Here is an 11,456-nt window from a genome sequence, read left to right as displayed (position 1 = left end):
CGCGGACGCTGGTCCACGCATCTCGGCACTTCCAGACCAACTCCGGCGCCTTCCACACCCCGGCCCCGGGCTGGGGGCTCCGAGAACCGCCGCGAAGCCATCGGATCCTTCCCCTGATCGCTGCCCAGCCCTGCCCTGCGCCTCCCGGGCTCCGGTCCGCGAGGCGGGGTCCCCACTCCTGCGCCCCGGGCGCGCCTCCCGGACTCCCCGGTCCCTGCAGCCAGGACAAAAGCCATGAAGTCGGCGCTGCTGGAAGTGATGAGGATGAACAGAATTTGCCGGATGGTGCTGGCCACTTGCTTGGGATCCTTTATCCTGGTCATCTTCTATTTCCAAAGTATGTTGCACCCAGGTAGGGGGCGCGTTAGCGTGGTTTTGTTGGATATTTTCTTCTCTCTCGCGCTCTCGCTAGCTCGCCTCGCCTGGTTTCTGCCTCTTCCAACCTTACCTCTTTCCCCTCGGCCTCTTCTTCGGGGATCCTGCTGCCGGGATCCGCCCGGGTCACCGAATTAGGATGGGGAGGAGGAGAGAAGGTGTGATTCTTTCTCTTCTTCATCCCAGCCCCAGACTGGAGGATGGGACCAGGAAGGGTGGTAGAGGTTTCCCCCTCCTTCTTTCTTTTCTTTTTCTTTGTGTCTCTTGCCTGTCTGCGAGGTAGCAGGGAAAGGTAGAGGTTGTGGGGGAGCTGCCAGGGGTGGGGGCTAGTTTGAAAAGGAAAAAACTCGGTCCCTGATCCTGCCGAGATCTGAGGATGAAAAGGCGCCCGGAGCTGGCCGTTCTGAGCCGGGCGCGCTGCCTCTTCCTGGTTGGGGGCCCTGGGGGCGAACGGAGCGAGCCGCGGCGAGGTTGCGAGTCCCTGCAGCGAACTAGGCAGCCCCAGGCTCAGCTCCCACGTGTCCAGGGCTCGGCAGCGCTGCGCAGGTCGCGGGGAGAGGCTGGGTTCCTGGAGCTGCCCTCCATCAGGCACCGGCCTTTTGCAAAACACCCGAGGGTCCTGCTCCGCGTTGATCTTGCGGCCAGTACCCTGGGTCCTGGCCCACCCCTACTACACCCCCAACCTACCCCCAGACCCTGAACTGGGGACCCAGAGCTCTTGGGTCACGCCTTGGCCACAGTTTTGGAGGAAACTTTGGGCAGGTTTTGGGCGGATCGTCAGGTTGCATCTCCTTCTTCCTGGGTTCCAAGCATAGGAGTCCCCTCCTTGGTGTGTGTGTGGGGAAAGACCCTTTTCTCGGTTCTCCCCTCTGGCATAGGCAAAGTTCCAGATCTGAAATCTAGACTAGGACAGGGACGAACGGGGCTCGCTGCTGCTTCGGAGGGGCCGGAAGGAAAGTTTGAGACCAGGGGGAGGTGGGTGGGCGCCCTCCGGCGCTGTGGCCCCGGACTTTGCTGCTGGGCTCCAACAGGTAGAACCTTCCCAGAAGCCACCTGGGGTTATGAGTCTCTCCCCGCCAAGCCTTAGTCCCCACACCACCTCCTCATTTGTCACCTCTTAACAGATCCCTGCCAGGCCACCTTGGCTCTGAAATGCATTTTTAATGTCTCAGAGTTGCCTTTCCCCATGTAGTCACAACAATGATTTGCTGTTCGAATTGCAAGGAGTAGGGAGATGGAAACACATTTCCTTCCAGGGAAATGGGGTTGGTGGTTTTCATTTTGCACCCCCCCTTCTCCCCTCAGTGTGTATCTAACACTTGCAGCAGACACAGCCCCGAATTCATCAAGCCTGCGCCTTGGTGGAGGGCAGAGGAATAAAGCTGTTCTCTGCATCACAGGCAGGGCTGCCGGCTCTGGGATTCCTTGACAGCAAGGGCACAGAGGGCCCCACTGCCCTGCTGGGCCTGGACCAGTCTTTAAGGCAGCCTGGCTGCCAGGGATATGGTCCCACACTACCCTATGGAACCTCAGAACACGCGAGCCAGCCCTTGTAAAAGATGGCTTTTGTTTGCAGCTGGGTATTTTTAGTTTAATGTCAGCAAACTAGAGCGGGCGTTTGTCTCCTCACCCAAACCTGTGGTTGTGAAACTTCTAAGGGAATTTAAAAATGGACCTTGCTCACATTCCCCTAGCCAGGCCGCGGTTGCAGCGGGCATCAGATAGTGCCAAACTTCTGGGGCTGCTGGAGACCAGGCCAGACTCTCCCCAGAGGGTTAGAGGACAGGGCAGTGTGCCGATATAATGGAGAACTACAAAGGGCCTGATGATTTGGTCTAGACTCGAGAGATGTGTTCAGGCCCATTCAAGTTTCGCTGGAACTGAGCATGCCAGGTAATTCTCTGCAGAAATGCCTCAACAGGGATCAGTGTCAGCCCCCAGCAGAGTGCACATTAGCTTCTCTGTACCTGTGAATTGTCCAGCCAAAATCCGTTTTCACAGATCCCCTGAGAGAATTGGGACATAACTTTCTAGCTAAAGATAGTGGGAAGAAACTTTCAACTTGTAATTGGCTCTTTGCTAAAATTTCCAGCTCTAGTCAGAATATTTAGTCGACTTGGAAGTAGATGGAGCTCTTTTCCGTCTAGCCTGTTGGAACTAGCAGCACAGCCTTTACTAAGCTTGAGCTGGTCAGGATCCTCGCTCTTTGATCTGCCCTGCCCTTTGCTTCGCTTTCTGGTCCCCTTTCCACACAAGAAATAACGTTTGTTTATCTATGTATTTATTTGGCATTTTTAAAATTCAAATTTCTATGAGGATGCTTTTCAGCTATTTCCCCCTGGTGCACAGCAAATACGACTTTCAGAACATTCTTTTGAATGTGAAACTATAGACAGTTAATTTGAAAGGTCTTCCTTGTCTGAAATTACATATAGTTCAGCAAAAAATTCTGCATCAACAGTTTATTATTACCTGGGGCATGCCAAATGCAAAAATGGTTTGGAATCCATTTAAAACATTTTTTTTGGGCCGGGGGGGGGTTCATTTTGTTAGAGTATACTTTTGCTGACAACCTGTGCTACATCTTTTTTCCTATGGCTTTGAGTTTTGTGGTGCTGGGGATTGAACCCAGGACTTCCTGCATGCTAGGCAAGGGCTCTGTCACCGACCTACATCCCTGGCCCTTTTTATTTTATTTTGAGACAGAGTCTGGCTAAGTTGCTCAGGCTGGCCTCCAACTGGCCATCCTCCTACCTCAGCCTCCCTAGTGCCTGGGATTATATACGCGTGCCACTGTGCCTGCCTTGAATTTCTTTAAATGTGACTTGATTTTTGCATCTCTGAAGAATCTTAGGATGAGGATAGCTGATACTGGTAGCCTGGCTTTGCAATTTCGGTTTCTCCAGGTCACTCTGGGAGAGGCAGTAGGGACCACAGCATGGTACAGATTGTCTTGCTAAAAATTTGGAGCCCTCTGGCAGGAGTTCTAGATGTGATTAGAAAAATAGTGTTCCAAAAGAAATGGACTTCAGGCTTCACTAGTGGCTGGAGGGTGTGAAGGGGAGAGGATCATAAAAGAAGACAGCTGTCAGGGGCCTGACTGTCTTTCCCTCCTGTTCTAATCTGGGGCCATTGTCTTTTGTACTTTTCTAATTCATAAGCTTGAGTAATTCATGAATTTGAGCAATCAGCCGTCAATTAGTGGAGGGTTTAGAGAAATGGGCCTTGTCAGGCAGTTTTCTTTAGGAGTCTTTGACCCTCTGAGTTAATAATCTTTATTAAGAATACTTTTTGAGGCAGGCACCACATTTCAAGCTCCGTTCTCATCCTGATGTTTTACCCAGTGCCTGACACATGGTAGAGTCTCCTTAAAGTCTTCGCTGCCTGAATGCATGTGACGTCTAGGAGTCTAGAAACAGACCCCTGTCGCCAGTTTCCAGGAAGGTGACTTCAAGCCTTGCCAAGAATGTCTCGCCAGTGACTCTGGCTCTGTCGGTGGGGACACTTCCTTGCCTTCCTGGAGTCTGAGTTCCCCTGAGACCTAGACCCAGTTTTAGCTGATCTGGTAGCAGAAAGGAGCTCTTACCGCGGCCTCAATTTGCGGCCCCTGAGGTGTCAGGCAGAGTGTGCCCTGGATGCTGAGGAAGGCTGGCCCCTTTTAGCCTCGGACTTGAAGAACCTGTCCTCAGGACAGGTACCATATAGATGTGAACCACTCCCCAAGGCAGTGCGAATGGAGGCACATACCTGTGGTTTCTGCACTCTTTTCCTTACATTAAAATGTCTTGCATACCTGCAGCAGGCCCGGCTTTGATGGAGCAAGGGGGGGGTGGAGGTGGAGGCCTCCGGGCTGCCTCTGTGCTGAACCTCCCACCTCCTTTTGTGCTGTGGGGTAGGATTGTGGTTTTTGTTTGAAGGCTACGGTTTGTAGAAGAGAGACCTGCCTGCCAGGGGAAAAGCCTTTCTTCTCTCCCTCTTCTCTCTTTTTCCTTTTGCATTATGTTGACTTTCAATGTCACCTGGGATTTCTTTGCCCTGGTTGAATGTAGAGTCTTTCTTTAAAGACTTCTCCGGTTACCTCCATGTAGTTTCATTGGACCAGGTTGAATATAAAATGCAGGTGGTATTGAACTTTTAATCTAATTATAAACATAATGGGCTCCTCTTTGAAAGTTTGGGATGCCCTGAAGATAAACAATCACCCGTTGTTTGATCACTCAACGGCAAACTGCCAGTTTTTCTCCACTTGCTAAAACATATATGCAAATGAACAGGCCTCATTAAAATGCTGCAAAATCTGAAACTTTTTGAGAGTCGATGTGGAAAATTCCACACCTAACTTCATGTGATGGATCACATTCAAAACACAGATGCACTAAAAATATTGTATTAAGCTACCCTCAGGCTATGTGTGCAAGGTGTATATGAGACACAAATGGATTTCACATTTATATATGGGTCTGACTCCCCAAGTTATGTGCATTATTATGCATATGCACATATTCCAAAAATCTGAAAAAAAAGTCCTAAATTTGAAACACTTCCGGCCCTACACATTTCAAATGAGGGATATATTACCTATATGTATTTAAAAAAAATTTGAAGTGACATCATGCATTTTTTTACCTCGACTGATAAAATATTATTTTAGATAAACTCATCATTATGGTGACTAGTTATTAAGTTTGAAGACAGTATGTTTAGCTACAACCTCTTAAATTCATAGACCTGCGTGTGTCTCTGTCCCTACCTACCCCTTTGCAGGATATCAGGCCAGAATTGTTTCATTTCTTCTTTTCTTTTTTGTTATTGTTTCTGCACAAATTTGTTTTACATGAGAGAATCTTTTTGCTTAGGCACAGAATGAGTTTGGGGTCATAGAGACATAGTGACTGTTTTTGTGTCACCTATCTGAAACTTCCTTGGGAAAAGTGTCAAGACAGTGTTCCATATGAAGCCATTCTTTATGAACCCTGGAAACAGCATTAAACAACTGAAAGACAAGACATCTTCCGTCGGGTGGGGGGGGGTCTCCCCTGGGTGGTTTAAACATTGGTGCCTCCACAGCACGGTTTCCTTACAGCGGCTGAGATGAGATAGACTCTCTTACGTAATTTCCTTTGACAGTTAGAACCACTGTTGGTTCCAACTCATTGTCTTGTGAAATAAGCCGGGTGATCAGGCACCTCCGAAGGGGAGGCTGGGGGTTTGTGTGGGGTGGGGAGTGAGGGGCCGGAGGGATCCCTCCTCTAGCAGAGGCAGCCCCGTGTCTAGGTGTCTGGTGGAAGATCATTTTGCCTAGGACTGGCTTAGCACAGTCATTTAAAAACAGGAAATCAAAGGCTCAGAAGCTCAGGCGCCACCCTTTCCCTTCTAAACCCCACCGAGGGACAGACCCGGTCTTATTCTGGAGGTCAAGTGACAAAGGTTGTCACGAAAACCATGGCCAGCAGGCTTCTTTTTAAAGCGTTGATACAGAAAGCCCAGAAGCCTGGCTGACACATTTTTCTTTCTTTTGAGTTTTGCTTTTGAATCTTGGGACCCCATCTTTAGAAGAAATCAAAGGGCGGGCAGTTCTTCGTATGAGGTCACTGAGTAAGCCGATCCGTCAATTAGAATTTCCTGGAGCTTGTAATCTGATGCACCTTAGATCGGATGTGGCGGATTGAAACTTCAAGCAGAGTTCCTCTCGGGTTCTAGGCCCGGGGGATGCACCATGAGCATCTGTCCCTCATGGAACTTGTACTCTCCAGGGGTAGACAGATGCTGGGCTGCCGGTGGAGAGGTCAGACATGTTTATGGTCTAAGGAAACACAAAGCAGGGAGGAGAGTCCAGGGGCTGTGATGTTACAGAGAGGTAATTAGGAATGTCATTGATAAGATGACTTCGGAGAGCAGAGACCTGCAGGAAGTGAAGGGGCAGACTGGACTGTGTGTCCATTCCAGGAAGCATGTTCCAGGCGGGGAGCCCCGGGGGCCAAGTCTTGGTCCCAGAGTGAAAGAAAACATCCTTGGCAAGGAGGTCAGCGTACCTGGAGCAGAGGGAGGCAGGGAGACCATGAGGAGGGGTGGATGACCATGTGGGCCTTGTCCCTGGCTGTGGCAGGGAGACCAAGTCCAGGAGGCTTCAAGCAGAGGCTCTGGAGGGGAGAAGCATGGAGCAGAGGTGGCTGGGGAGCAGGGCTGGAAACGCGGCCTCCTGCTCGCACACTCAGATGAGGCCTCCTGCTCCTGCGGTCTCGGGCGCCCACCGTGCACTTGGTTGAAGTGTCACCCTGTGAAGCTCCCCCACCTGCAAACTAGACTGGCTCCATTTTCAGTTTTTAAAGCAGTTACATACAAATCATAAAAAGAGATTTAACTGAGTTTGTTGGGGGGCATCTTAAGCTCTTCAAAGTCCAATGGGTGGAATCAAATCAGCCATAAACAGCATCAGGTGCATATTGTCACTCCATGAGCACAGAGGGGTTAAATGGGCCTGGGATTTGGGAGTGAAAGGCCTGGGTGCTAGTCTGTGTCCCCGACTACCTGTCCTCGTGAGTGCCTGTTTTATGACACACATTTTAATACTGACATTTGAATGTGTCCTGGTTGGTGGCATCTTTGCAGGGTGCTGACCTTTAATGAGCAGGCGTTTCTCTCTTAGTGGGACGTCCGATAGCAGTGTGCCTGACCAGTTGGTGCCTTCCAAGGCCGCTACTATAGATTGTGAAGGTACCTTTTGTCACCCGGGGCATACTTAGTAACCTCAGGCAGGTGATTTAAAAAAAAAGGCTCTCCTGCCAGGGCTCCCCTGGTTGGCCTGGTCACTGCTTCTTAAGCAGGCGGGCTGCCGGGGCCCTTTCCACGGGGCTGGCCCCTTTTCAGAGCCGGGGGCTTGCAGTTAGTATCTCTCTTTGATGAATGGTGAGGTTGGTTTAGAGTCAGGAAGGGAAGGGAAGGAAATAAGTTATTTACTCGGGCCTTCAACCTGGAAGTTCAAATACAAGTAGACGCAGAAATTTCCTGGAGAAAAAAAAATCCACCCATGTGAAATCTTTTTATTTCCCCCCCCCAGGCCTCCGAGCTGTCGCAGGCTCTAGTATTTCTCTAGTCTTTTCAGAAACGTGTTGCAGTTCTTACTTGTACCCCTTCCCCTTTGACTCAGAAGGGTATGCATCCTGTCCTGATCATCCTTCCTACCCCTGGGCCTAGCCAGGGGGTCTGAAGAACGCTAACAGGGTGACTAAGTGAATGTCAAAACCACCCCTTCCAGCCATCTCCACCGATGGAGAGGGAGGAGCCGCCACCGGCTGCTGGTGACCCAACAGCTTTCTCCCGAACCTCCCTGCTCCTGTTCTGCTCTAGTGCAGGCAGGTAATAGGAAGCAGCCCAGGTATTTGAAGCAGAAAGGAACTGACCGAAGGGAATTTTGTGCTTGCGGCTACTGGGAGCAGGGCCTGTAGTAATTCATGAGTGGGTGTGTATTGGCATGACTTCTCCAAACACCTGACGCACCAGGGGTGCTGCTGCCTCTCACACTGGGTCTGGGGCTATTTATTAAGTTCTAGATAAAACCAGTGACAGAGCTGGTGAGTGGGCCCTGTAAGGCCGTTTACAAAACTCCTGGTGTCCCATCGCTGTGCTGACCAGTAGCAAAAGAGCCCTGCAGGCAGAAAGGTGGCCTCTGCTTCAGGTCTGCTTTCTACATTTCGAATGAGTGCTCCTCGCAGGGGGACCAAGTTTCTATCCAGAACCTTCGCTTCCAACGAGCATGGGAAATACAGCTTCCCAATGGCCAGCTCTGCAGCGTGGAAAGCATTCTAGAAAGAGAGTAGAATGAGTAATGAGCGCCAACGTACCCCGTTGGTAAAACACCCCCGAAGAGCTCTCTCCAATGTGTTTTGTTTATGAAAATCTAAACACATCCCTACCATCATTATCTAACTTCATGGGATAGGACCCTGACTGCCATGGTGAGTGGAATTCCTCGTGTTTGTTATCTTCTGGATAATTCTGTGGGTTTCATTCTTTCTCTGTGCTCCTTTTTACCGTGTAGTGTGACCCAGAAAGAGAGGCTCATTGCTTTCTCGCGGCCTGCATTGTGACCATTATCACCCAACTCTGGCTTCCCGGCTGGGCCCCTTTGAGCCTCTGTTACATTTTGTGAGTTTTAGGGTAGTTAAAGCAGGTCTCACGGCTGTAGACCGGACCACAGCAGAAGCTGTTGGGTCACCAGCAGCCTGTGGCGGCTCTTCCCTCTCCTGATCCACTGAGCGCAGGTGGCCACTGTTGTTCATGGCCTGTGGTTGCCCATCTTGCCCCTCAGGTGGCCTGCCTGCATGTTGTAAATGGCACGTGACTTGAGGTGACAGGTGAGGTGGGGTGCTTCTGACTGTGTAAGTAACATTACTTAAGTTTCACTTTTATTTAGATTAAATAAAACCAGGAGTCTTAGTGGTCCTTCCCGGACTCCTTTGAGGTCCAGCGTCCCCTGGACTTTGGAACTCCAGGTCTAGACTCGTCTTGATGTAACCCTCAGACCCGCCCTGGCCAACGTCAGGCAGAATTACAGCCTTAACCCAGCACCGCTGAGGCTGAGCCGAGTGGTTCTGATAAGCAGCAGGGGAAGATACGGACAGAGAGAAAGAAACCTGGGGCAGCTGAAGTGTTTGAGCTCTTATCAGTCCCTGACTTGAGTAGTTTTCTTAAAAGCTCTGGGGGAACAAAACCCACAAAGTCAACTCAAGGGGGACGGGCTAGAGACCGGGTTGCCGTTTGAGCTGCTAACTTCAAAGAATCCCCAAAGTGGGAGAGCACAGAGGCCCCCTTGACATTCCTTAATGGTTGACGTATTGCAGCGTCATTGTGTGTGGTTGCTGGCCACCATGAATCTGAGGCCAGGGACCAGCTTCCAGGCTGCGCTGCCCACTGTGCGCATCTGACCCCCTTCAAGACATTCTCGGTGAATGTTCACTAAGCACTGGGCTCTGTTCTAGGTGCTGGGGACAAAAGACACAAAACTCCGTGCCCCTATGGAGCACGGTCTAGTGGGGGAGTCTGAATGACGGATGCAGGCTGAAGTTGTCAAGTAGCTCGGTGGTGACAAGTGTCCTGCAGAGCACAATGAACCGAGGAGGGGGCTGTGAGGTGGCAGTGCCATGGGAGGCTGTTGTCATTTTATTATTTATTTATTTATTATTTTGGTACCAGGGATTGAACTCCGGGATGCCTAACCCCTGGGCCACATCCCCGTCCCTTTTAAAAATATTTTATTTCCAGACAGGATCTCGCTGAGTTGCTTAGGGCCTCACTAAGTTGCCGAGGCTGGCTTTGAACTTGCGATCCTCCTACCTCAGCCTCCCTGTGTCGCTGGCATTACAGGTGTGCACCACCGCACCTGGCCAATTTTAAATAGAGGGTCAGGGGAGGTCTCTGGGAAAAGGGGGTTTTAAAGATTGAAGGAGAAGATATATAGGGGATACTCCTATGATGTAATAGGCTCTTTATTGGCTATTATTCAATAAGGACGGCCTGGGGTCTGGCATTTGATATATATTATTCCTCACAGGACCTTTTTGAGGTCCACACTATTGTTATCACCAGTTTATTAGAGAATCTGGTCACAAGGGGAGGAATTGATGGAATCAAAACTAACCAAGGCCGTCTGACCTTGTATCTATTGCTCTGAACAGCTAGTAGGAGCTAGATCCATCCACCCCAAGGATTGATGACAGTCACTGGAACTTAGTGCCAGGGTGGGACCTTTCTGTCCATCAGAGTCAACTCCCCAAAGGCCACAATATCCGTCTTGAGAAAACCCTCCAATCTCTGTGTAAACAGCATCTGGCCTCAGACCTGGTGCACCCATGACTTGGACAGGTGCCCAGCACACGGTAGGAGCTTAATAATGGATGGGCTGAGACTGAGGGCAAGTGACGGACTCACAGATTTGGCCCTCAGGTGCCAAGGGAGGGTAGAATAATGCCCACCTCTCCTGTGGGTGGTGGGTGAGCACTAAATGTGACAGGAGACGAGAGAGTGCCTTCATGGTGGACGTTGGACCCTGTACACAGGTGGTAGTTAGAATGGCCACATGCGGTCCCTCTTTCTGAGACTTTAACCTTCGCTTGGACAGCAACCCTATTGTTCTCATTCTGGAGCAAGTCTTTACCCAGACTCCTAGGAAGCCCCACTTTCCAGGTGCTCCAGGCCTCGTCTACTGTGCTAAATGGCCACCCCAGGCAGCATTTTTGTGCAAGCAGAGTTTATATTTGGTGGGGAAAAAAAACAGCTTTGTGGTTTCATGCCGAGTGCAAAGACCATAAGCTTCCCCCCCCCAATTATGCACATAATTACCCCTCAGGTTCCCGTTAACTTTAAAAAGTGACACTCGGAAAACCTAACAGCGCAGGGCACCAGTCAATGCCATTTCTGAAGCTGAGCTCCGAGGAGGGTGGAGAGCAGTCATTTGGGAGAGACCTCTTGTGCGATGGCAGCCCTCAGGGGCACAAGCAGTGGTCAGGTGGCTTTGCATGGCTCCTTGCACAGGACAGAGCTGCCCAGGCCTTCTCCACATCTGGGCCTGTTGCGTGCGGTGAAGGACCTTGTGGGTTCTTGCTCAGGGGTCTGCCACCCACTCCTTGACTGCAGGTGTCATGAGCTTCTGCATGGAGGGCCTTCCTAACTGGCCAGTGCCCCCCCCCCAGATGCTGACATTTGGGGAAAAGGTTCTGTGACCCTGTTTCAGGTGGGGCCTTCTCTTCCTCGGCCCGAGGCAAAGGGCATGCTCAAGGCAGTCTCTTTGGGCCTTTGTGCTTAACACAAGTGGAGAGTGACACTTCCTTACGGGCTGAAGCAGCCCACCATGTCCAGATGCACCTGACCATGCGTTAGACCATCGGCTCTCAACTGGTGCTGGTTTGCCTTCTCCTCCAAGGGACATGTGGCAATGTCTGGAGAGATTTGTGGTTGTCTCCTCTGGTGAGAGATTGCAACTAGCATCTAGTGGGTGGAGGTCGGGGTGCTGCTGGACTTCCTGCACAGCACAGGATCCCCCCCGCCCCTCCCCGCCACCAGCACAACGACGCATCCAAGTCAAT

At 50.9% G+C, this 11,456-nt stretch overlaps 1 protein-coding gene across 2 annotated transcripts in view; it reads left to right on the top strand.

Moving 5' to 3' along the window:
* Chst11 (carbohydrate sulfotransferase 11) overlaps positions 1-11,456 on the top strand; it is a 208,532-nt gene continuing 197,076 nt past the window's right edge. Inside the window, exon 1 of one of the 2 annotated variants that reach the window (XM_048802849.1) lies at positions 1-337. In XM_048802849.1, coding sequence (XP_048658806.1) covers positions 235-337 — 103 coding nt within the window. In that variant the 5' untranslated portion in view covers positions 1-234. Of the gene's footprint in view, positions 353-11,456 lie in introns of both variants that reach the window. The other variant, XM_048802842.1, reaches the window with a different exon arrangement.

Source organism: Marmota marmota, unplaced genomic scaffold (assembly GCF_001458135.2).
Source record: "Marmota marmota marmota unplaced genomic scaffold, marMar, whole genome shotgun sequence".
Taxonomy (NCBI): domain Eukaryota; kingdom Metazoa; phylum Chordata; class Mammalia; order Rodentia; family Sciuridae; genus Marmota; species Marmota marmota.
The sequence above is the reverse complement of the archived record's forward strand: the minus strand, read 5'-3'. Positions and strand labels throughout refer to the sequence as shown.